The sequence below is a fragment of the Manis javanica genome, chromosome 5 (assembly GCF_040802235.1).
Source record: "Manis javanica isolate MJ-LG chromosome 5, MJ_LKY, whole genome shotgun sequence".
Lineage (NCBI taxonomy): Eukaryota > Metazoa > Chordata > Mammalia > Pholidota > Manidae > Manis > Manis javanica.
This window is the reverse complement of record NC_133160.1, coordinates 10,373,082-10,398,821: the sequence shown is the minus strand read 5'-3', so window position 1 is coordinate 10,398,821 and position 25,740 is coordinate 10,373,082. Positions and strand designations below refer to the sequence as shown.

General features: G+C 49.1%; 2 protein-coding genes and 1 long non-coding RNA gene across 13 annotated transcripts in view; 2 read left to right on the top strand and 1 right to left on the bottom strand.

Moving 5' to 3' along the window:
• The window catches only part of SLC9A8 (solute carrier family 9 member A8), a 70,617-nt gene extending 50,095 nt beyond the window's left edge, over positions 1-20,522 (top strand). For 6 of the 10 annotated variants that reach the window (XM_037006273.2, XM_037006271.2, XM_017651891.3 and 3 more), the window contains 6 exons: positions 4,187-4,303; positions 6,521-6,603; positions 9,199-9,310; positions 12,344-12,564; positions 14,640-14,786; positions 15,780-20,522. In XM_037006273.2, coding sequence (XP_036862168.1) covers positions 4,187-4,303; positions 6,521-6,603; positions 9,199-9,310; positions 12,344-12,564; positions 14,640-14,786; positions 15,780-15,887 — 788 coding nt within the window. In that variant the 3' untranslated portion in view covers positions 15,888-20,522. The other 4 variants (XR_012131281.1, XM_073236463.1, XM_017651895.3 and 1 more) reach the window with 4 other exon arrangements.
• Positions 15,898-25,569, top strand: LOC108391985 (uncharacterized). 2 transcript variants are annotated; one of them, XM_073236467.1, is made up of 4 exons: positions 15,898-16,026; positions 16,118-16,178; positions 16,523-16,658; positions 25,402-25,569. In XM_073236467.1, the coding sequence occupies exons 1-4, from the start codon at positions 15,902-15,904 to the stop codon at positions 25,425-25,427; spliced, it is 348 nt and encodes a 115-aa protein (XP_073092568.1). In that variant the 5' UTR covers positions 15,898-15,901; the 3' UTR covers positions 25,428-25,569. The 2 variants fall into 2 exon arrangements, with proteins under 2 accessions (XP_073092568.1, XP_073092567.1); XM_073236466.1 differs by lacking the exon at positions 25,402-25,569 and adding an exon at positions 16,934-20,522.
• Positions 22,467-25,395, bottom strand: LOC140849449 (uncharacterized). The gene is made up of 3 exons (XR_012131282.1): positions 24,833-25,395; positions 23,275-24,032; positions 22,467-22,601 (listed from the first exon to the last, which is right to left on the bottom strand). It is a non-coding gene; the product is annotated as an uncharacterized lncRNA (long non-coding RNA).
• Positions 25,570-25,740: the final 171 nt, after the last annotated feature.

The window sequence follows — 25,740 nt, the reverse complement described above, 5'->3', positions numbered from 1 at the left end:
CCCTGTGAGTCATGTGGCTCTGGCCTTGCTATTTATACCTGTTTTTTTAAATTGTTCCCCACCCCTTTGAGCTGAACACTGAGTACCTGGTGCCAAAGATATATTCCATGCATCCACCTGAAATTTGTGATTAAAACAAGGGAGTATTTTTATTGTCTTTTCTTCAGAGAGGCAGTGTTTTCTGTTTGTAGGGGTTTTGTTTCCCTAGGAATCTGCTACACCCACTGGTGGGGCCAAAGAGCACACGTAAGCCAGGAGCACACTTGTCTGCCTCTGGGCAGGGACCCAGCTCTGCCCACACTTTTTTGGGGTATTTGTCACACCGTGTTTCCAGAGAAGGCTAGGATAGCCCTGGTGTTGTGAGGATCCTCCACATCCCAGTGCAAGAGTACAAACAGGAAGGTGACATCTGGGCTATTCCCTCCCTTTTTGTGCTCCACTTTTCCTGACGCACAAAGGACCAAATGAGTGATCACCAAAACCACAGAGCAAGACTCTTTCCCTTCAAATCATTTACCTGAATCACATGTTTAGAATAGCAGTTAAGGACACCAGACACTCCTGGGCTCGAATCCCAGTGCCACCTCTTGTTAGCTCTGTAACCTTGGACAGCAGACGTAACCACTCTGAGCATCTACTTCCTCATCGTGAAGTAGACGTATTAAAAAGGCCACCCTAAGGCTCGAAGTAAGGATTAAAGGGTATGATGCAAGTAGGAGTCCTGACAGAGGCATTCATGTGTATGGTTACTAGGGTGGCCTTACATCCTGGTTGTCCCCGACACCTCCAATTTTCCCCTTTTATCCCAACATGATGAATTAATAACAAACACTCCCTTTCACTCTCAAAAATGTCCTGCTTTCAAAAGCAGATTAAATAGTTGCCCTAATGATGACTCAGTAAATGTTAGCTGTTCTTAGAATCTTTGTTCTAATTCTATCAATATTAACTATTTCTATTCTTCATTCAAGCCAGTTGAGAGCCATTATGCCATCTGGCTCTAAAGATTCAAAGGTGAATAGACCCTGCCCTTGCCAGTTTAGCCAGCTCTGGGCTGAGGTGGGTAGATTGGGACAGTGACACTCTGTCACAGTGAGTCACAGAAGGTGAACACAGAGGATTAAAGGATGAGTTTGCAGGTTCAGGACTTAACATTTGCCATAAAGCGTTAGGGAGAAGTTGGTTAAGGATAGAATGCATTGAACAGCACTCAACGTGCACAGCTGTATAGCCAGGAAGCTTGCAGTACCACCTTGAGAAAAATTGAGAGCAGCTAAATGCTCATCAATAATGGTAAAGATTAAGTACATTTAGGCCCATTTTCACTATGGGATAGTATGCAGCCACTTAAAAAAGTATTTGACCTATTTGAAGGAACTCCAAGATATATTGTTTAATTTTAATAACAAAGTTGACAAACTACTCATTCCTCCATTCAATACATAGTCATTAAATACCAACCCTGTGCCAAGAACTGTCCTGGGTACTGGGGCTACAGTAGCAAACGAGACGAGGTCAGGTCCTGCCTGTGGAAGAAAGACAAGCAACTAAGAAAACACATAACCAAATGTCAGGTAGTAAATAACTTCAGGTAGAGAAATGATCTGAAGAAATCAGTAATTCAGAGAGTGGCACCGGGGCGGAGGCGTTACGAGATGGGGGCAGGGAGTTCCCAAAGAGGTGGCACCAGCTCTGAGACCTGTGAGAAGGAGCCTGCCACGGAGGTTCTGGGGAAGGAGCATTCAGCAGCAGCAACAGAGGTGCAAAGGGTCCCAGAGAGGAGTGAGGGAAGCTGGCCCACTCCAGGAAGAGCAAGGGGACCACGGTGGCTGGGACAGAGGGGCAAGGACCCCGTCACAGGGTTCAGGAGGCCAGGCCCGGGAAAGAGTCGGGGTTCTGTTAACACGTGCAAAGAGAAGTAAGCATCGAACTCCTTTTAAAACATCACTCTGCTGATAATACATGGCATATATGTAATATATCCTGTTTTTTTTTATAAAGATAAACTTTATAATGACATAGTAAAAAATATTGGCAATCTGCATGTTGAACTGTTAAAGAATAGTTACCTCTGGGCAGGCAGTGTGAATGGAGATTCTCTTGTTTTACTCTCTACCTCTAAGTCTGGATGTTTTCTACGTTTATTTTGGGGGGTAATTAACCAAGAAAACTCATTTGGGTCAGCCTTCAAGAAGTACATCATGTTTGGCCCACAGGAGGTATATAGTACAGTGGGAATTGTACCATGGTATGACACCCTTTCAGCTTCTGCCTTTTGAGCTTGAATCCCTTTCGTCAGTGTTATTCATTATTACATTTAAAACAGTATTACTCTTTATTACATTTAAGACTAGATGTGGATTTCCTCCCTCCCTCCCTTCTTTTCTTCTTTCTTTCCAAGAAGCTGACCATTTTGCAGCACTGTTGTCTACTTCCTTAAATGATTTTGCATTCTAAAAGAAGTACCTGTGCCAGGAATTCTTCCTTACAGGGAATTTTTAAAAAATGCCTTTATCTCTAGAAAGGAGCCTGTGTGCACCAGGCACCCCTTTGGTGTTTTTCCCGCCTGTGAGGTGGAGGCTGCTGTGGCTGAGGGTGGTCTGGGGAGTGGAGAGCCCCCCTTTGCTCAGGGAGGGCATGTAGGGCAGACACCAGCCTTTTGCACCCACTGCTGACTCAGACTCTTACTTAAGCCCCAGAACTAGAGAGATACCCCACCCCAGACTAGCCCAGGGCAGAGTTGGTGGCTGGCTGATCACCCTTTCACTGGCCAAAGGGCCTTTTGTTATGTGGTCCAAATTTAGCCCCCAGATGGGATTTGTTTATCTCTACCGAAAACTTAAACATTTGAATTGGTTGCTGTCATCAAAAGTTGGGAAATTTCCCATAAAAAACAAATTCTCCCTATTGACCTCCTGTCCCTTCTCCCATTCTGTCAGGTGTGCCTGTGGGAGGCATTGCTGGAATTTCCCTATCTAGCCGCCTTGGCAGGGAAAAGAGCAAAGGAATTCCCTGTTTCCTAAGGGGGCGAGGAGATAACGTGTTACAGCTACTGCTGTCACTGTTGGGCAACACAGAGCCGGGCTTTCCTGTACCTGTTAGGGCATCGCTTACACAGCAGGCTTAGCAACTGTAATGTCTTTGATGCAGTTCTATGATTTTCACTCTTTTATAAATGGAAAGTTAGCCAGTAATCCCTGTTCCTACAGAGTGGCAGAAGTGAGTGAAATTTTTGCTGAGGAAGTTTGACTTAAAATTCATGTATTTTGGCAACTCATTTAATGACTTTGTGAGAAACCTCAGCTTCCTACATGAAACAGAGACCCGTTTGCAGCTGCCAAGACCGGGAGGGACCACGAGAGGAAAGCAGTGTAAGGTGCCTCGGGAGGGATGAAGGGCCGTGGACAAATGCTGAGGCCCAAATCTTGAGTAAGAAGGGGAGTTGTAGACCCTCTCCTGGAGCGCTGTAAGGAAAAGACACACTCCCTTTTCTAATAACACATCTTTCTTTCTTTCTTTTTTAATTTAATTTAATTTTGGTATCGTTAATGTACAATTACTTGAACAACATTGTTTACTAAAGTCCCCCTATTATCAAATCCCCTCCACATACCCCATTACAGTCACTATCCATCAACATAGTAGCACATGTTTCTTTCTATATTATACAAGTAATTCATGGTGATAAAGGGAAAATTTAAAACTAAGGAAAAGTATAAAAATGTAAATCAAAATCCACCCATTTTCATACCCAGATTCTCATGTTCCCTTTCTGCCCAAGAGTGGTTCACCCGCCCCCTTTATTTCCATGGATGACAGTGACAGCTCACACCTGTCAGCAGGGTCCTGTGATGGGCACTTTAAATGGCTTATCCTCATTACCCTCCTAACAGTTCCATGAGTGAGTAGTATTAGTTCTACTGTACAGATGAGAAAACGGGCTCAGAGGGGGAGAGGAACTTGGCCAGTGTCACCCAGCTGGTAATGAACCTGCTGGAGAGAAGGTGCTTGTAGCATTTCTGTGCAGCCGCTGGGAACCCTTGAGTATTACTTTCTCCTTTTTCTTAAGATACCCAATGTAATAGGCTCAAGAGACTTGTAGAAAGCATGAGATATTTGTATATCACATGGCAGGTGCTTGTCTGCTCTGCTCATGTCTGCACTCTGCCCCTTCGTCCGCCTCTAGGCATCATGGCCATCCTGTTCTCAGGCATCGTGATGTCTCACTACACGCACCATAACCTGTCACCGGTCACCCAGATCCTCATGCAGCAAACCCTCCGGACCGTGGCCTTCCTGTGCGGTGAGTTCCGCCTCTGTGTGGTCCCTCCCAGGCCTACCCAGAGCTGACTGTCCTGCCTTGCCCGCTTTTAGGAGTCAGCTGAGATCTTCCCTGGCGGAAGAGGCAGGAGAACTCCTACGAGCCTACTGCACTTCCTTATCTTGTCTCTCTGGCTTTCAAATTCTGTAAAGTAAACCTAATACCTAGTAAGTGGAACATTTGATGGCTGCAATTTTAAGACCAAAAATAATGAGAACTATCAATTATGATGAACATTAGCAATTCATGCATGTTTAATGCATTAAAATGACGTTTCCAAAAATACATTCCTTGGAACTGATCTCGATGAGGATTATGTGAAAAAAAGCTCCATAGTCAAAAAAGAGTTTGGAAAATCCTGAGATAAAGTTTCTGATCCACAAGACTCAGCTAATGTGTGTTGTGAATTTCTAAGAGGAATAGTTATAGCATTTCCCAAAGTTGTCCACAGGACCCTTTGTTCACAGGAGCATCTTGAAGGACAGAACTTGGGGAGGTTTTGCATTAGAGATGTCATTATTGGGCTGGGGTACACAAGGATTAATGTTTTAGGCAGTTTCCATCTGAACTCATCCCCACACTGATGTACCCACACACCTCCCCCCCAGTTTATAACTGGGAGTGAAGGAACAGCTCTCAACACTGTCCCTTTATGCTGCTCCCCACCCCCAGTGGCTGTGCCCTATCCCCATCTCCCCTGGCGTTGGTGGAGCGCTCTCATTCTGAAGCACCAGTTCCCTCAGTCATGTGCCAGGAGTCAGGGCAGGCCGTGTGGATTCTTCATTCCACAGACAAGAAGACTCAGGGGCCATGAGGTCATATGACTTGCCCACAGTCTCTTAGCTAAGACACGAGTCTGAAAGCCAGGTCTGTGTCTTCCTGGTCCAGTGGGTAGTTTTTCCACAGCAGCCCTCTCACAAAGCCATAACTAAAGACTCTGACCCTGAGTCTCACAATCAAAGGAATATAAAGCAAAACATCCATCAGATTATCTTTTGTACCCATCAGATTGGCACATCTTAAGTTTGCTATACCCACTACCGACATGGGTATATAAAAAGACCCTCTGGCGGGCATGGGCATCAATGCCATCTCTGTGCAGAGTCATCGTAGAGCCATCTGAATTTCACAGGCATGTGCTTTTTGACCCAGCAATGGTACTGTCAGGAATTTAGCCAGTGTACAGGGATGTTTGTCGTAGCGTGTAGTATGAGAAAGTCTAAATGTCCATCAACAGGCTTTGTTAAATTAGGCATGACATATCCATGTAATAGAATTTATGCTGCCGGAGAAAAACGTAACATAGATCCAAATATGTTCTAAATCAGCTGAGTCGGAAAGATCACAAAAATAGATTTTAAAAGATTCAAGGAAGAAAGGATAAGTATATAGCTTGTGAACTTGTTTTAAAAGGATGTATGTATATTTGTTTGGAGAAAACACATTGCTGAAATGTTTTTAGAACAGCCTCGCTGTTTTATGATGTTCAACTCATAAAATACAGTCTTTGTCTCTCTGGTTATAAGGCTGTCCTGGGGGACGTCAAACAGTTGAAGCAGGGAGCTGAACATTTAGAAATTTGTAAAGTTCTTTTTCTTAGGATACACAGTGACTGCCTGTACAGAGCAAGAGTAAATGTCAGACTCTCTTTTGACTTGTGGAGTGGGGCCAAGAGTTGGAAATGTCTCTCTTCTTGCAAATCCTGCAGGGAGGAAGCCCTGTCTTCTAAACTTTGGCGGGGTATCACATTGGTCAAGTCAGTGAATTGGCTTTGTCTACTCGGGCAAGGAAGTCAACAAAGGGCTCTTTCACCGTGGTCACGTGGCCGGAATTTGCTGCAGTCATTTGCTCAGGATTCTTGCCGCTTTGCCGCAGTTGGGATCCTCTCTAAACACAGTGTTCAGCAAAGGGGCAGCTTCATATATCATCTGCCCTGTGTGAGAGAGTATTTATTTGCATGAGTATTTGACAGTTCACTCATCAATTTAGGAGATTCTGAATGTTGTTTTATGTGATAGAAAAGAATGAGAGAGAATCAAAGTTCAAATTTCACCAAGGTATTGGTAGCAAGATTTTCCAGAAAACAAGCAAGGTATTATATTGGATTCTGACTTACTTCTGAATGTTTGTTTAAAAATTCAATGTTAGATGAGAAAAAAATAGTTGGGGCTGAATAATCCATTCTTTGGTTTGTTTCAGAAACATGTGTGTTTGCATTTCTTGGCCTGTCCATTTTTAGTTTCCCTCACAAGTTTGAACTTTCCTTTGTCATCTGGTGCATAGTAAGTATTTTCCTTGTTTTTTATTTAATTACTTATTTGTAAATAAGTAGCCACATGTTCTGGATTCATTTATGTAACCGTTAACTGTTCAGAGTCAACAGCTACATAGACACCCCTCTGTTTAAAGTTTTTGTCAAAAAAATCACAAACATACAATCAAGGGGAAAGGGATAGAATGAAGTGAATGAATATCCCTGGAAAAGGATTTTTGCTTCTTTTTAAATTTTACCTGGCCTTGAATGTTACACTTCTCTTTAAAAAGTACATGTTTATATTTTTTATGTTAGGTGGTAAAAGCAGATTTCAGAATTGAATATGTAATTAATCATAACCATGTAAAAACATTATGTATAGAAAAAAGGAAAAGATATAAAGAAAATACAGCCAAATGTTCACAGAACTGTGTGTAATTTTTTTTTCTTTTTCCTGGATAATTTATAATGTGTATAATCTCTTCTTACTGTGGTTTTCTTCAATTATGTCCATTTCTAAGTATCACCTGTACATTTGTTTAAAGTAAAGATTGCCAGGTCCTTACCTCCCCCGGAGAGTCATCTGAGGGAATCATCCATCTGATTCTTTCCCTCAAGAAGGTTTGGGAAAACTTAAAATTGGACTGGGGGTGGCAGTAGGATACCAATTAAAATATGCTTTTAAAAAAGGAAAATATAGAAGTTTAAACATTTGCAATAGAATCAAATCCCTTTTTGGGAATGGAGTAGAGAGAAAATAAACATTTAGCATTTAAAAGAAAGGTCCAGCTTTTTCAGGCATCTAATCAAAGTGACATAAATGGCTTCTAATGTTTGGGCAATTAGCCGGTGTTCCCACATCCCTTGTCTGGGTTCTTCCGGGTGTCTCTTCCCTCAGTGTGAGCTCGTCTCCTGTGAGCCCTCTTGCTGATTCATGGTTTAATCCCTAACTTGATCTCTTTGTTGTCTTTTTAGGTTTTCTGTGAATTTAAGGCACTAAAGCACACCTGTTGTTGCATTATAACTCATCTTCAGTTAACTTTTATTACCAACTCCACTAAACAAAACCCAGCCATTAAGAGGCAGTCTTTTTTAGCACCATCACCTACCATGTGCTCACCCGGGAGCCTACCTGTTTGATATATGGGAAACTGAAACACAGAGAAGATAAAGCACCCTAAGGAGAAAAAGATGTTTCTCCTTGCAATCTGGGTGCTTCCACCCTCAGTCAGCAAGAGCTTATCGCTTTTGTCGCTGTTATCTGTGCTCCAAACTCAGGTTTCAGGACCAGAGAGGAGCAGCAAGTCTTCTACAGAAAGTGTAATAGACTTTAGTATGATCGCTGGATAAAAGAGGCCACATTTGGCTAAACCTAAAACATAGTGTAGGAATGTAAGGTTGGATTTCGGTGGGTAAGACAGGGAGGGGACTCTCTTAGCCATGGGTTGGGAGGAAAAAGAAAATGAGAAGGTGCCCTTGAGTGACTCAGTTTTCCCCTGGGTATATAGGCTGGCCCTGCCTCTGCTGGAGGTGGCCTGTGCTATTCAGATAGAATGCCATATCTGTGGTCAAGGGCATGGACTTTGGGGACTGACCCAGGCTCGGGACTTGGCTCCACCACTTCCTACCTAGGTCAGCTTGGACTAGTTACTTAATCTGTGTCTCCATTTCCTTGTCTCTAAAATGCAGACATTAATCCCCATTCATACAACCACTATAGGGATCTAAATTTAACAAGGTGATGCATATAGAATGCTTAGCACATTGTCTGGCATATAAATGTTAGATGATTTGGAGCCATTATCGCTAACTTGACCATCCAAGGTCATGATCCAAAGCACAGTCAACTTGTGCTTCAAGAAGAAATTTGGAGTCTGCAGAATGTACAGGTGTATATTAGTCTTTTCACGGTAGTGATCATGAGAACAAAGAGGGGAAGAAAAGAAAGTAAATAAGTTCTAAGTATCCACTTAGGTAAGATTTAAACCTTACACTGAAGCTGTATTTGGTTAAGACCAACCTGCTTTTGGCGATAGTTAAGAACCAAAAGCCCTGACAAGCAACGGACCAGGCAGGGCGCGGGTGCCCTCCGTTGAGAGCCCGCCTGCACGTTCGTTTTGCCTAGAGAGCAGCGCTTAGGAGCAGGGGCAGCCCTTCTCAGTCTCCCTCCTTCCCTGAGGAGTGGGGCGCCCACAGGAGAGGCAGGAACACCCTGCCCATCCCTCCAGAACTAGCCCTGTGGGAAGGATTAGCACAGGCCTGTCCCGCAGTGGAGCACCTATGGAGGAGGTAGATTGCCCTTAAATTAATCTCTCGATATTTCAGCCTCTTGGCATTCGGTTTTGTTCTGCCATCATGACTAAGGTTGTCATAGATACCTTGTTAGTCCTCTTTGACTGTGAAAGCAGCGTACGAAGCTGTGTCCTTTCCCAGATACACAGAAACTGGCATCTGTGGCAACACACCCCAGCCGGGCCTCTGACTAGCATGGTGTTACGTCATCTCTGACTGCGGGAAATGCCACATTTGTAATGGGTGTGTTCCGGGGGCTGCATTCACCGCACCAAGCTTCAGCTTAGAACCAGAGGCTCCTGTCTAAGACCTGATTTGTTGCTATTAACAGGTGCTTGTACTGTTTGGCAGAGCTGTGAACATTTTCCCGCTTTCCTACCTCCTGAATTTCTTCCGTGATCATAAAATCACCCCGAAGATGATGTTCATCATGTGGTTTAGTGGTAAGTCTAATCTTGAATGAACAGTGAAGGGGAAATACCTGTTATAAAGACATGCACTGTACAGAGCGAGCATGTGGCTGTCTGCTAGAGCCCTTTAAACAGGAGGATGCGCCTCCTAAGCCAGAAAGAACACAAGCTCCCATTTAATGGGCATGTGCTCTAATCCAGGCCCTGGGTGAGGCCCGTAATGGAGAGTACCACTCACAACCACAGCACTGAAAGAAATGGGTGCTGTGTGTCTCCTCTACAGATGAGGAAACTCGGGCCCAAGGGCAGAGGACTCGCTTGGGATCGTGTAGCCGCAGGAGACAGAGCCAGGGTTTCCTCTCCTTCCAGCCACTCTCTGTCCTTGGCAGCCAGGGCAGCCCAGGGCAAGCTGTGCCTGGTGTACTCAGCTATCACCCATGTGACTTAATAAGGGGCTCAAATAAAAAAGGTTGCACTTTTTTGTACCAAAGGCTAGATTTGGATATTTTTTCTCTCAGTCACTAAGTCCTGATAGTTTATTTGAACTTTTGAGTTGCTGTTTCAGTCATATTCCTCTATTTTTTAAAGGATGGAAAGTATTTCATCTTTGCATCCTAAAGAATTGGATTCTTAGGCACCTTTAAATTTATTCTGGGGCAATAAATCCAGTTCTTTATACTTTCCATGTGGGCCGGGGTATAGCAACATGCTTTTATTAGCTGTTTTGTATCCAACAGCATATATGTAAATTTCTCACAGATTTCTCTTCTCTTTCAAAAGACCTAGTTTAAAATATATACATTATATATATATATATATATGTGTGTGTCTGTATATATAGTGAGATAAATTTTTTTCTCAACCTTTTTTGCCAAATGGGAAAATGAAAATTTGTGAAGTAGTTGATCCAAGGTCTTAATAATCTAAGAAATATACCAGGTATTTTATAGTTACGTGAGCCGTTTGGTCAAGGAGGCATGATAAGAGACCTCGAGGGGTTACGTGGGCCGCCTGTCCCACTGGGGCCGGTGTCCTCACCCAGGCCACCCCAAGTCCTCTCTCCATTTCTCCGCACCCTCTCTTTCCTGTGTCCTCAGTCTCTGTCTCGGTTGGCTTCTCCCACCATCACTCAAACAGTCAAAGAGTGTCCTCTTGCCCAGCAGAAACACCCACACCCTCAGCCGGAATCTCTGCCCCACATCCCCTCAGCTGCCTCCCCGTCGCCTCCCATCACGGCCAGGCCTCTTCGAGCAGGCCGTCCCCGCCCGTTTTCTCTACTGCCTCGCCTGTCCGCAGGGCTGGACCGGGCCTTGGGCAGGTCACCAGCAGCCTCCTGCAGCCAGAACTGGTGGGCACTGGTCAGTCCTCGTCCCGCCCACCTGCCTCCTGACTGGAGATCCTCTTCCCCGCTCGCCCTTGGCCTCCAGGCCATGCTCCCGTTTCCCTCCTCTCCCTTTTGGGGTCTCATCTGACTTCCCCTCCTCCTCTCCTGATGCCTCAGGTATTGGCTCCCTCAGGACTCATCCCCAGACCCACTTCTGTTCTTGTGTTCTCACACACTCACCTGTCTTGTGGCCTCGCCTTCCAGCGAGTGCCCGCACTCCCAGAGCTGCTGCCTCTGAGGGCCTCTCCACCCACCTTCCTGTACCCCTGCACAAGTCCTCCTTGGATGTCCTGGAGACATTACCATCTGACTGTCTAGGACTGAATTCTATCTTCTTCCCAACCTGCTTCTTTGTCGGTATCCCTTCCACAGAAAACAAAATTGTGCATTTCAGCCAAGGTGTGGCCTACTTAGTGTCTGCTCTGTGCACGTGCTGATCAGTGCTGAGGCATTTCATCCTGGCAAGCCCTGTTTCTAGTCCCTTGTGACAGGTGGAGAAGTGGAATGTGACAGGAGGAAGCAGGGGGCACAGGGGTGCCAGGAGCCAGACGCCCGACCTCATGCCTGGACCATTGTGCGGCACATCCTCTAGGAACCCCCACCCACTGGAGAGCTGGGTGTCCTCTCTGATCTTCCTGGCCACCCCACCTCCCGTTCACCCCTGGGACGTGGTGTTTCCACTCCCCACATATCTATTAAGTCCATCCCCTTCTCTCCTCCCCGCTGTGCCCTCATCTCAGGTCGGGAGTGCCACAGTGCTCAGAGCCCCATCCTGCTGTGATGCCCCAGCCTCCGGGTCTGGGCAGACCCCGTCACTGTGTGCTCCGCCCTTCTCCCTTCTCCTTCGGCTCTCACCATCTCACAGGGGTCTCTCCTCCCTACCCTGTCTGGGAGCTCCTGAGGCAGGGCAGGACTGCCTCTTCCCCTCTGTACGGCACCTAGGCAAGCCAGGAAGTTCCTTAAAAAGTGTAGTTTCCCAGCTCAGCCCAGCCCCCCAGCCCAGCCCGCAGCATCACGAGGGACCAACCCAGGAACTAAGGAAGAAGCCATGGTGTAGTTCCCAGCAGCCCTAGGTTGCCAGCAGGGCAGCTCCGAGCCTTTAGGGGTGCCAGGAGCTATGCAGGGCAGCATCTTTAGGCTCAGGGGGCGTTGGACTGCATTCTGTGCTGTTGCCTATAAAGCTTGTGGCTCTGAGAGGTCACTTCATTCTCTCATTCTTGCTTCCTCATCTGTATATTGTAGAGAATAATAGGACCTGCTGTACTGGGTTTCCTGTGAAGAGTAAATGAGATTATGCCCACAGAGCACTTAGCGTAGGGCCTGGCGCACACATGGAAGGCTGGGTCCACACCCGATGTCGTATTTCTGAAATGTGAGCATCGATAAATCCTCACACACAAGCACTGGCTGCTTCATAGCCTGAACAGATCACGTCATCTAATCTGCTCAACCACCCTGTGAAGTGGGAACAGGTGTGAGCTTCTGCCTAGGCCCCACTTCTCTGCAGCCTGCATTTCTTGCACCCCAGAGCCTCCTAGATGAGTCTTCACTCTCCAGGGAGGTCTCAGACTGTTCCACTGGCCACGATGCTGGGAGGTGCCCAGGTCCCCAGAGAACCAGGTCAGTGATACCACCACCTCTTCCCTCTCCCCTCCTCTCTTACACTGCCCACTGCCCCCCAGGCCTGCGGGGGGCTATCCCTTATGCCCTGAGCCTGCACCTGGACCTGGAGCCCATGGAGAAGCGGCAGCTCATTGGCACCACCACGATCATCATCGTGCTCTTCACCATCCTGTTGCTGGGCGGCAGCGCCATGCCCCTCATCCGCCTCATGGACATTGAGGATGCCAAGGCACGCCGCAGGAACAAGAAGGACATCAACCTCAGCAAGACAGAGAAGATGGTTAGTGCCCGATGGGCCAGGGCTGGGCAGAGGGTGGGCCCCCACTTCCTGCCAGGAAATGGGAAGGGAGACCAAGTGGAGGATGCCCAGTACCCACGCACAGGAGGTTGCCCTCATGCTCTGAAGTGTGGCTCTGAGGTGAGTTGTCTGCCAGCCTCATGGCCCAGTGATGCCAATGGAGGCCGTGGAGTTGGAGCACAGACCTGTACCAGACTCTCCCAGCAGCGCTCCTCCCCTGCCAGAAGCATACCAGCCCCCAGGGCCCAGGACAGGAAGGTTTCCAGATCACATCATTTCCTCAACGTGGATGTGGGGGCCTCAGGACATGGAGAGGTGCCTCCCACTGAGGACAAATGGGGGCATGGTTTGGGGCTGGAGGGGCCCGGGGCCCAGCTGCAGTGAGCCTGAGGCCTCCACGCCCCTCTCCTGCCCCGATGGCTGCCCCTGTCAGCCATGGTCATGCTGTGCTTGCCCCGGGTTCACCCTCCACTCCATGGGCTGAGCCAGGCCGTCTGACAGGAGCAGAGGCCACCCTGGCCTCTCCACCCACCTTCCTGTACCCCTGCACATGCACATTTTTGGAAGTGCATCTTTCTCTGGTTCTCTTATTCGAGGCCATCAGTAACTTTAATCAGTAGTAGAAAGCACAGAAATCCTCAACCAAGGGACGGAAAAAGGGGACATGGCCCACTTCTCACACTAGAGAGTCCAGGTCTGGGCAAATCTTGGCCTCCAGTCTCCATGTGGGCCTCTCAGCCCTGCCAGGAGACCTTCACTTGGGCTGGGCTGGGCTGGGCTGGGCTCGGCAGGACTTTCTCACTCTGGTCTACTCCACCCTGCCCCGTCCACCAACTTTCTTGTCTGTTTTTAACAAAAGCTCTAGTTAGTGTATGTCCTCAAACATTTTAGCCATATCAGAATGGGTTCTGGGCTCCAAGGCCCTAATGGTCTGGGGTAGGGCCAGAAGGAATTTCACTTCTGACAAGCTGCCAGGTGCTGTCGTCACCGCTGCTCCTACCTCCACACCTGGCTAAGCGCCCCTCCGGAAGAACTAGGATGTTTGCCCAGAGGAAGAACAGCTGCCGCCAGGGTGTGTTGTTTGTGGCGCCCGCACTGTGTTACGTTCTCTGGACTGTCTCAGTCGCCCCAGTAACCTGCAGGAAGCAGATGCTATTGGTATCCCTGTTGCAGAGGAGAGCGTCGAGGCACAGAGAAGCCAGGTCACACAGACTCCACAGCCTGCACTCTTAGCCACCACTCTCTCCTCAGTGGGCCTCAAGATGGGGAACCTGGAGCAGCATCACTGGGGGCTTGTTAGAAATGTCAATTCCCGGGCCCCACCCCAGACCTCCTTAGTGGGAGCTGTGCTGGAGGGCTGAGCGGGCCCAGCCTCTTGTGGATTCATCCCCCCGTCCTCACTTTCTCCCGCCCCTTGCACCTGCACCACTGCAGACTCCAGGGGAGGCCCAGTTGACTGGGCTTGAGAGCAGCAACTCTGGCAGAGCAGCAAAGACTGTTCGAATCTTGTTGGCCTTTGGTGGTCCCTGCAGGGAGGGTGGGGCTGTTCTGGGCCTGGGCCCAGAGTTGGGAGCTGGGCTGACTAGATCCGTGATCCTGAGACCTGCCTCCCCTCCAGACCTGCCCTGCCACCTGTAGTGTCTCTTCATGCCTCTCCATGCCCACCAGGATTGTCCCTTCCCCCTCTGCGTTGACACCTGCCCAGAATGGAACCAGAGCTAGTGCGGCTGCAGGCAGAAAGGAGCCTCCCTTGATGATTCACACAGAGCGAGATAGCCTGCAACAGCCAATCTCCGTCCTGGGCACATCACCCAGAGAGTTTTGCAGACCCAAGTTCTAGCCAGCTTCTAATTTATGCTCGATTTGATTTACTCCTGGGCAGCCATCATGTTTTTGCAAACCCTCCTGCCTCCCTACGGGCTCCCCAGAGGCCCTTTGCTGCCCACCAACACCCTGCACTGATTTGGAAGTGCAGGGAGGGAAGGGGACACCGGGTGGTCCTGTTTTCAGGAAGGTGCCTGCTGATGACCCTCTGGCTGCCCCCCCTCCCCATGCAGGGCAACACTGTTGAGTCGGAGCACTTGTCAGAGCTCACCGAGGAGGAGTACGAAGCCCACTACATCCGGCGCCAGGATCTCAAAGGCTTCGTGTGGCTGGATGCCAAGTATCTGAACCCCTTTTTCACGCGGCGGCTAACGCAGGAGGTGGGACTCCAGTCAGAGCCACACAGCCAGGGGCCCCTTGCCTTCCCCTCAGGACTGGCAGGGGCCACGGGCGGGGTGGGCAGTGAAGGCCCATGTGCCATGTTGGGCAGCAGGGTGTGCCAGACCCCCTCCTTCCGCTCAGCTTTCCCTCCTCCCCAGGCTCGCAGGCTGCATGTGCTGTGGAATTCAGCATTTGCTGTTTTTCCTTTGCTGCCATATTTAGTGCCAGTGTAATAATAGACTTGTGAACACAGTTTGGTTTTCCTGGATAATAGACCCGGGACGTTGATCAGCTGCTGAATCCAGGCTGAGGAGTTTGATATGACAGGACATCCAGCAGTGGCCCATGGTTCAGGGCTCTTGTTCCATCCCTCTGGACAGTTAGTGGGTGACAGTGACACAGTCTCACGGGGACCAGCGTGGGCCTGCTTTGCTGAAACCGGCATCCTGCTCCATGCAGGCCTCCAGGGTGCGGGTGGGGCTCTTCCTGGCTGTTGCCCTGCTTTGGTTTCCGAGCCCCACCTCCCCCCTGCAGCAGTCATGATGGCTCTCGGTGTGGAGCTCTTAGTGTGAGCCAGGCCCTGTGTCAAACCTTTTTGCGTCATTTCATTCCCAACAACCCCCGCAGTGATGCAGCAGTTACCTCACTTGACAGCTGAGGAGACTGCGGCCCGGAGAGGCGAAGTGACCCCCCGAGGTCACATGCGCTGTGTGTGGCAGAGCTGGGAGCAGGCCCGAGTGTGTCCGATCCCAGAGGCCGTGCATCTCAACATCGCGCCGCCCTGCCTCCTACTCTTATTTCTGAGTGACGGCTCCTGTTACCTCCACCCCCACAAAGAGAAACCCCAGCTTGAGCTAATCTCTTAACACTGAAATTGCCCGTGGCCAAGCACTCTGCCTGCTGTGGCCCCCACACGAGGTACACAGCAGCTCCCTGGCCCCAACTGTGCCCCCAATCCCCTGACAAGGGCTTGATTATTTCTGCTTCCCCAGGACCTCCACCACGGGCGCATCCAGATGAAAACCCTCACCAACAAGTGGTACGAGGAGGTGCGCCAGGGCCCTTCCGGCTCCGAGGACGATGAGCAGGAGCTGCTGTGACTGAACAGGGCGCCATGGCTTCTGGGCAGGCCGGCCTGCAGCGCTGCCGGCTGGCCTCCCCAGGGCCCCCGGGATGGACACCCAGCATGGGCCCCTGGAGACACATGCTCATGGCACCCTCTTCAGGGGAGCTGAAAGGGTGAAGCAAAGGCCACAGTCTTCTCAGCCCAAAACCTCCTAGGCCTTTGGAGCCACCTGGCTGCCTCTGAAACATGTCATCTCCTCACCAGGCTCCTCAGAAGCTCTCAGTGTTGCTTCTCGGCCCGCAGATTGGAAGGACTACCTGTCCAGGTAAATTTTCCTTCTGCCTCTGCATCCGGGCGAACAGTCACTGTCCAGCCAGGTACCTGAGGGGAGGAAGCCTGCAGTGGAGCCTGCCTTGACCGGGTGTGCAGGGAGCCCTGGTGCCACTCCCGCCATTGCTGGCACTGCCTTGCCCCAAGAGGGCCTGCGGAGGGGCCGCCCTTGCTGGAACAGCTGTCTGCACTAGCAGGGCAAGCAGCCTCCGGCCTCAGCGGCAGCGATTCTAACCCCTGGCAGGCTCAGAAATCTTGGAAACCTCACACTCCCTTTGGCATGTTGCTTTCACTCCCTAAGAGTGACCCTCTTCTTTACCTCCACTTGGCACCTCGCAGGCTGTCTCCGTGGGTGGCAGGCAGCTGCAGCGTCTCTCTGGGAATACTGTGAATGTTTACACTGGTACTGAACAGGAGGCTGCAGGATCCTCTCTCGAGCCCAGTGAGAAGCTGCGACCCCGGGTTTTCCGGTGGGGTGAGTGAGCCTAGTCTGTGGAGTCAGAGCGCCCTCTGGAGGGAAAAGCTAGACGTGACAGGGTTTATGAGATGGAGCACCTGCTGCTTTTGAATTCAGTTTTAATTCATGAACTTGCACAGTCGTGAGAGCCTCGCAGTCTCCTCCCTGACCTCAGTTCCCTACCCAGGGGGCCTTGTTGTCCAGAGGCCCCTTTCCTGGACTCGGGGGTCTGTCCACAATCTAGCTGCTGTCACCCTCACTGCTTGCCATCATTTCCTCTTTCCCTCTCCCAGTTCTCTACTGTCTTGGGTCCCAGTTACCCCAAGCCAGGGTCCCAGCTCACCAGAGCCCCGGAGCAGGGACCTGAGCAGCAGTGCTGTGTGCCCCTCCGCGCCCCCCTCCCCTGGACTCCAGCACCCTGGAGCCAGCTGCGCCCGGAGCCTCTCCTGCGATGCCCAGGCTGCCAGCCTCCAGGACTCACTAACAGTGTGCACACTGTCTCTCTCACATGCACACGCCCTGCCACCGCCATGGTCCTGGCCCCATGGCCACCTCAGGGCAAGGAGCTGCCAATCACGTCCAGATGAAGTGGAGTTACTGACTTCTGCACCTGCTCCTCGCCTGCCCTCTAGTGAGCCTCGTACCTGCTTGCCTTTTCCCATTTACAGGCTGTTGGCAATTCCCATATGTGGCTCTGCGTCCCAGCCAGAGCCTTGGGACCCGGCAGCCTCTGGGTAGTTTAATTCATCATGTGCATGTCCTTGGTTCTCTGCGGGGATACAGTAGACCAGCATGGACCCTGGGCACGCAGCCAGTTTCCATCTCTTCTGCCTCAGACAGCATGGCTGGGTGACAGGAGGGGCTGGCCCTGGAATCTCCAGGACTCTGTGCCCAGCCCCTGAGGCCAGGCCCCTGCCCGAACCCTTTTTCTTTCCCCAGCGGTGTTAAGTGTAAGGCCGGTCGGGCAGGAAGCACATGCATCCTTTTTTATGCATGAAAGTAAATCTATACTTAATAGAGCTAAAAGATTATCATTTTCTTTTTGTAGTCTCCCACCTTAGCCCCATAATATGAGCCAAACAGGATTATTTTACCCCACCTAACCCCCACTGGAGGAGTACTACCATCCATGACTCAGGTCTCCGTTATTTCCTATTTTCTTTCAGTGGGAAAGCAAGAAAGTCGTGGGGGGGGGGGGGCCTTTTTTCCGCACCCGGGGGAGTGGCTGCGAATGTGAGACCAGATTGTTCTCTCATTCTCCAGCTCACAAGTAACCTACTTTCTACCCTGAGATTCGGGGTCTGATCTCAGAGGTGTAAATTATATTGCAAACTCAGTAATTTGCCAGATTTTTTTTTTTTTGGCTGTGAGTTCATAGTAAGCAGTGAAAACAGGATCTTCTCAATTCAGACTGCCCCTTCTCAGCAGGTCCTGCCTGGTGCCCCACTTTTATCTGAGACCTGGAAATGATGCTGTAGTGGAGAAGCATGTGGGGGCTTAGGGGCATCTTTCCCGGCAGGTACCCGCACCAGCCCGGATCTCCCATGAGCCTCTTCTGCCCCCTGCTGGCTGAGTGCGGGTGTAGCAGCCTGGGAGAGCATCCCCTTGGGGACAAGAGTAACTGATGCTCCTCAGCAGTCTTGTCTAGTCACCTTTGGAGCAGGCAGAAGCCCATAGAGATATATTTTTCTGGTGCATTTTTTCAAATCCACCAACTTTTTTTCAAATTTTGCCTAAGAATCAAAAAGTGCTGGTTTCTACCATTAGCATACTTAATAATTACATTATTTTGGGCAATAAATGCCTGAAAGATTAAAAAAGTAATACAGCGTAACTAACTTCCCACCTATTTTCTTTAGGTCTAAGCCTTGGGACAGGAGAGCGCTAGCGTATAAAATAGGTAATACTTTAGGGGGAGGTGAGCGCTATGACGTCAGTGAGTGCCTTTGGGAGAGCCAGCTGGTTAGCCAGTGAACTCAGGAGCCATGCCTGTCTTGGGGAGCTGGGAACCCATGCAGTAAGCCCTACACCCCAAGGTTCCCCCTGTAGCCCTGTCTTTGTAGGATCTCTGGGAACAACCATCCTGCAGCTTAGGGTGTGAGGCTTTATAGGGAAAGGAACTCTTCCTAGGTCCCCAGAGATCAAGTTTGGTGCGGGCTGGGCTGGGCTGGGCCGGGCCGGGCCGGCCCGGCCCGGGCCAAAGGAAGGTGGCTTAATGCTACAGTCTAGGGTTCAGACACTCAGCCTAGGGACAGAACCAAAGCCCCCCCCAACCCAAGGCCAGCCACCCCTTTTCACAGTGGGAGTGTTGGCAAGGCCCTGGCCGACAGGAGGCCAAGGGGCAGGGCCTGGCCCACAGTGTTGGCAGCCCCTGAGTATCCAGGTCAACCCAGGGAGGCCCCGGTTTGCCTGCAGATTCCTTTGTGTACAATAGAATGTGCAAAGATTGGTGAATGGGCAGCCTTTTCTCCAAAACCCACGTCAAAAGAGCCATGTCAAAACAAAGACTTGGCCTCGTGAGGGCTTAGTTTCACATTCCCACAGTGGCCCACACATGCGGCAAAGTCCTCGGGGTGGCCATGGCCAGGATTCCACTTCTGCTTCGGTGGGAAGAGTGAGGGTAGGTCAGGGTGGTCGCTGGTTTTTCCTCAGCCAAGTCCTGGCCGTCAAAGGCAGGGCGGGGCTTGGGGTGGTTCTGGCGTAGAACTGGTCTTTGATTCAGGTGTGAGGAAGAATCTCTCCGCAGCTGCGATCTACCTTTGATTCGGCCTTTAAATACAAAGAAAGGAGAAAAGGTCCCCCGATCCCTCCCGCATTCCCTCCAGAATGCCGGCTGTGTTTCTTATGCCGGTTGGTGGGTAGGAAATAAAGTCTGAAATATTTCTGATGCAGCAGCCAGATTCATTAAGGAGTGGCTCCACCAGAAACCCAGGCTGCGAAGCCCCAGGCAGTACGTTTAAATGAAAACACCAGTCGGAGTAAAGGCTTAAAGAGAGTGAGTGGCGGCACTAGCTCCCTTTTAGGCTCCTGCCCTTTCTCATACGAATGGAATCAGGTATTCAGGGGCCTCATCGTCATTGGCCAGGTGACAAAACCACAAAGATGTTCTAATTTTCCCTGACCCACCCCATTTGTCACCCTTTTCCACCCCAGTGAACATAATCCCTGAGGGGAAAAAATACTTGGCTGTTCTCACCCTTGAGGTGGGCTTCTCCCAGGCCGCTCTGCAGGAGCCCTGCCTGACTTCAGGTGAGAAAGCTGCACGCTGAGATGGGACAGGGCGTGTGTGGATTGGTGGTCAAAAGAGAAAGGTCACCTTTCAGTCGCGGGGGTGCGGGGGGGGGACCCATGCTCCCGGGAGCTTGTCAGCCTTATGGAAGAGCCACGTGGTCTTGACACTCCCTCATCCTTGATGCCCCAGCCCTGCTCTCACCACCCTGCACAGCCCAGAGGCCCAGGAAGGCTCCTACTCCCTCAGTGGCTTTAATGGTTTCTCCAATACAGCTCCTGCAGAATTTGATTTGTTTTTAAGGTTAATCAGAGTCCTACATTCTTTTGAGTACTTTTCTTTGTAAGTATGAAGGGTTTTTTTTTTACATACACTTGTTGATGTGTTTTAAGGACCATTGGGAAAGTAAGGTGTATTCTTTTGTCCTCCTGCACATGTTAATGAGTCATTTGTCACGCCCTGGTTCCTGAGAAATGATTTGTTTCTCTTCTTCAGATTAGCGGGGGGAGGATGAGTGAGAGATGGCGGGACCTGTAGCTGCCGTACTGGGGCCCCTGCATCACCTCACCGGACTCTTTAAATAATTCAGAAATGAATGGGAAACAGTAATGTCACTGGATACTTCCTTAGGAATAAAAATGATTGCTGCTGAATCAGGGCCAGTTTCTGTGTTTGTGTTCAGGTGACTTTGCAAACGCATGGGCCACCCACTCCTAGACTGGGCTCTGTGTCCCCACCTACCCAACTCCCTGGGACAGCAGCAGATGTGTTGACAGTGAAGCCCACTGGTTTGTGGGTACGAGCGTGGGCTTTGGATCAGGCAGGCCTGGGCCTGATTCCTACACCTGTGCCCCTTTGTGAGGAGCACCTGCGGCCAAGCAGAAGGGCTCAGCACGGGCCCAGCCTCCAGCTGGCCCCCAGCTGCTTTTCCTCACAGGTGCTAGGGACCCATCTTCCCCGGGCTCGCTGGGCCGTCTGGGCCACCTGGGAGTGCTCATCAGCCCCTGACGGGCTTTTCCGTGACCGAGAAACCAGGAACGTGTGAGTCCGTCCTCCGGGCTCTGCCCGCACAGCTGCAGGAGTCTGAGAGAAGGTAGTAGCATTATCTGTGGAACTTCTGGAGCATCAGTTTATTTATACCCCCTGGCATTTCCAAAAGGCTCCCAAAGCTGCTTATAGGAACAAGTGCGAACAGAATAATACCTAGGATATAAAGCAAAAGCAAGCAGAGAACCCACTGTGACCACGGGCACGTGGCCTTCTGGCAGAGAGGCACAGACTGGACCTCTTGGTTCCTTCCAGCCCTGTGACTCATCCCCATCCACCCCTTCTCCCTTCCCCTTCCTCCCCCGCTCCAGTGAAAGAGGGGCAAGAATTAATTATACCCAGGAACCTACTTATACCCGGGCTGCCAAACCACATGCCCAAATGCCTCTGGCATCAGGCAGGGAACTGGTTGGGAGCAGAGGCTGGGTGGGAGGCACACAAGTTCCCCTTTCCCACCTTTGGGTTCAGAGAAAGATTTCTCCACCATAATAAAACTGCAGGCAGGATGACAGGTAGCACTGGAGTGATGGGGGCTCTGGCAAGTACAGGCCGACTCATTTCAGAGAACCAGGCCTTGCCAGGGAGGCTGGGAAATGGAGTGCCGACATGGGCAAAATGGAGTCCTGGTTATAAGGGAGAGTAGGTCCTGGGAGAGGGGTAATGTCTTGCCAACGGGTTTCAGCCCCAGGCAAGTTCGCTATGGATTCAATGTGACCAAAGAAATTGACAGTAAAACATTCTTTGGGGTGAAAGGGTTTATGACCCGGCCTGTTCTCCGGCTGTAGGTCGAGCACTAGCGTCTCTGCCTCTGCACCGGGCCGTGCGCTCTGTATAGCGCAATAATAGCTCATTGCCTAAAGGTGTGGAAGCGGCAGCCCAGCAACAGGCCAGTGACGTCATCAGGTGGTTTAAGTTCGGGGGGGGATCCTGGCCATAGGAACCCCAGCTTCCCCACAGGGAATAAGGGAGTCCTGGTAATAAGTGAGAGGGCCGCCTGCCGTGAGAGAACCAGGCATTTTCCATTCACCTTCTCAACTACTGGAAACACCGCTCGGGGCCAGGGAAAACAAGCCAGGAAGGAAGGATGTTCCTTGGGCGGCAGAAAGCTTCGGGGGCGGGCCACACACGTAGCTGGGGGCACTGTGACCCCCAAGTGTCCCTCACAGAAGAATCCTGACACAGCCTCATGAAGGGAGACACGCAGACTCCCGAACTACATAGCATTAGCTTCTTAAAACAATGGTGTGTGTGTGTACAACATAGAGGAAGAAATCTGGAAAGATGGGAGCCAGGTTTTAACTTTGGTTCTGCGTGGAAGAGTTACGGTAACTTGAAAAATCTTGTTGTTTGTATATATTTTCTATTTCATAAAGAACATTTTTTCAGTAATAAGGAACTTACAACGTGTTATCTTCACTTTTCAAAACGTGATTACAAATGAAACGGAAAGCAAAGGGGCAGAGCATTCAGCGGAGATTCATGCGCTGTGAGGAGCTCCAGGAACAGGACCGGTCGGTCCCCTGGCGGGCACCCACCTAAAGAAAGTCACTCCGAAGGGCGTGTGGCAACGCCTGTCACCCCTCGGCCCAGCAATTCCTCTCCTCAGTTTATGCCCCGGCGAGCAAGGATGGGCAAACCGCTGCCTGAGGACCAGACCCAGCCTGCCTTCTGCTCTGCTCCCAGAGCTAGGAATGGTTTTTAGTGTTTTCCAATTGTGAGAAAAAAAATTCAAAAGAAGATCTTATGAGGTGAAAATTATATGAAATTCAAATTTCAGTGCATTTGAATCTTTAAATAAAAATCTATGGAAATTTGTATTTTTTGTTATACAGTACGTATGTAATTTTTTTTTCCTCCTAGCTCCCAAAATTGGAAATATTCATTATCTGGCCATTTACAAAAAAGTCTTGCCCACCCCTGCCCTAGAGAAATTCCCACACACTTGTGGATCAGGACACACCTACAAGAATACTTGTAATACCAAATTAATGGAAACAAGCTAAATGTTTCTCAGTGGAGAATGGGAAAACTGCAGCACAGCAGTGCTGGGAATGGTACACAGCAGTGAGAATGGATGGGTGAGGGAATGAGACCAGAATGCACAGATCAACATGGATAAATGTCGGAATGTTGGCAGGAGGAGGGAAGCAGGCTGCAGATGAATACTTCATGCAAAGTACCTATAAAATCGAGCAAAACAGGGCTGTGCACAGCAGTGCTTAGGGATGCAGGCACGTGTTGTGAAAGTGTGAAGAAAGGATGGAAGGGTAAACAGCAGGGTCAAGGGCTCGTCTGGGGTAGGGGAGGGAAGGTGAGGAACTTCACTGGAAGCCACACACTCTGGCTTCACCTACATACCTGACTGTTTCTGAGCAGTAGCCGGCAACCAGGAGTTAATCCCATGTTCCAACTTGCAAATGCTCCTCCTCCTCCCCAGCCATGTGGTAAATAACAGAAGCTCTCCAAAGGCCATCCCAGCCTGTGACTCCTCGTGCCAGTCAGGATTCGGTCTCATCATGATAAGATCAAAATGAGTAGGGCCTTCCCTGGAGTCCTTGAGAACCAGGATTCTCAGTTTGGGGAAAAATATATGAGGTTAAGTAAAAATCCTGTGGCCCTGCATTTTAAAGTACATGCATGAATTTTTTTTTTAATTAAGGTATCACTGATACACAATCTTGTGAAGGTTTCACATGTGCAACATGGCAGTTACTACATTCCCCTCTATTATCAAGTCCCCACCACATTCCCCATTACAGGCACTGTCCACCAGCATAGTAAGATGCTATAGAGTCACTATAAATATAAGCATGAATTTATGATGTATTTTTGTTTTTTAAAAATTGTAAATTTGTTCCTAGTTCTGCCCACTGAAAAGACCTAGAAACAGTGATCAACCCAGCGGCAGTGAGAACCCGTAGCTCTCAGGCTGTGGTCTCCAAATGTCATTTTGCAGTAAAAGGACCCGGGACTCGGAGAAATGTCTGATCCCAGGACTTGAGCAGGAAATGTACAAGATGAACCTTATCATACCAGATGATAGGACAAAGATTCCAGGGTCATGTCAGGATTCAGCAGCCAGCTTTAAGAGGTTCCTCCTGACCACAGGTGGGAATCTGAGCATCAATAACAATAATGCAATGTATTGAAAGTCTTAAAAGATACTGGAATCAATGAGGTCATAATGACACTTTTTAAAAATTAGTCATGGGAGATTCTAAGGCATCAACTCATTATTATAAGTAAATATAAAGGCAAAGAATTATGCATGTATCCCACCTTTCTTAAACTGGTAGTCAAATAGTAGATGAGGGAAGTTTCTTTAATTTTTTTTTAAGTCAGATTTGCAGGAAGTTGCAAAAAATTATACAGAAAGATCCCATGTAGCCTGCCCCAAGTTCCCCCTAGTGGTAATATCTTGAAGAACGAGACAGCAACCAGGAAACTGACATTTAGAATCCATGGACCTTGCTCAGATTACACATTTTACACACTGTGTGAGTGTGTGTGTGTGCTATGCAGTTTTATCATATGCGTAGATTCCACCAGGGAAGTTACTTTTTTATACAAGTATTCCTCTGCCAAACAAAGGATTGCTGGAATTGGAATTATCTCCATTTTGTAATATGAGATGATGATTCTAAGTACAAAGTAGCAGGCTTAACGGCTGTTAGTATCCCAAAGGAAGAAAACTCAGCATCATGTGCCTTCTGACAAAAGACTCCATCTGTGAGTTATTCTCACCAACAAAATCAAACCCAATCGGAGCAAGCCTTGAAAGTCAACTACCATGTGATATATACAGTAATAGAATCAAGGACAAAAATCCCATGATCATCTCAATTGATGCAAAAAAAGCATTTGACGGAACTCAACACACTCTCATGATAAAAAACTAGGAATAGAAGGGAATTACCTCACCATAATAGAGGCCACATAATGGAAACGTAAGTGCCATAGCTGATATATTCAATGGTGAGAGAGAGTCTTCCTCTAAGATCAGGAACAAGGCCAAGATGCTCACTATGGCCACTTCTGTTCATCATAGTACCGAGTCCTAGCCAGAGCAATTAGGCAAGAAAAAAAGAAAAGGCATCCAATTTGGAAAGAAAGAAATAAAATTATATCTGCTCTCAGATGGCATTATATGTAGAACACCCTCAAGCCTCCACAGAAAAACCTGTCAGAACCAATAAATTGATCCAAGTTGTAGGATACAAAATCAACACACGACAGTCAGTTGCTTCCTTTTTTTCCCCCACTCTTTAAAAAGAACTATTTAATTTCATTTTAGAAATGATACAGAGAAAATTGTATTTGGCCACTTCAGTTTGTATCTCAGTCTATGGCCACTGGGGGAAAAAATTGGCTTTAAAATTATTATGAGAAGGAATTGAGTTTTGAAATCAGTTTACAGATCTTAGGTCCTTTAAATATAGAAAATACTAATAAAATACCCTTTGTTGTCAAAAATTGTATTTGCAGAAAAACATGAGGACTGCAAGGTCTGAAGAGCTCCCATGCCGTCCACGGTTTTCGTGTTGCCTGGAATCTTTGCTCTGCCAAGAACCAAACATGTCAGCATGTCTCTCACAGTAAATTTTGCCTTCAGTGATGAGTTCCTCTTCTTGTGTTGCTAATAGGTTTGTCTTATATAAATGGAAAGAAATAATCTGTTAACAACACTCGCCACATTCTATTTCTTTTTATTTTAGTAAGCTACCAGTAGCAGATCTCCTGTGATCGGTTTCAGGGGCACTAGTGTTTCAGAGTCCCATTAGATTCATCATACTCTAGACCACTGTCCCTCAAAGTGTTGGGGAA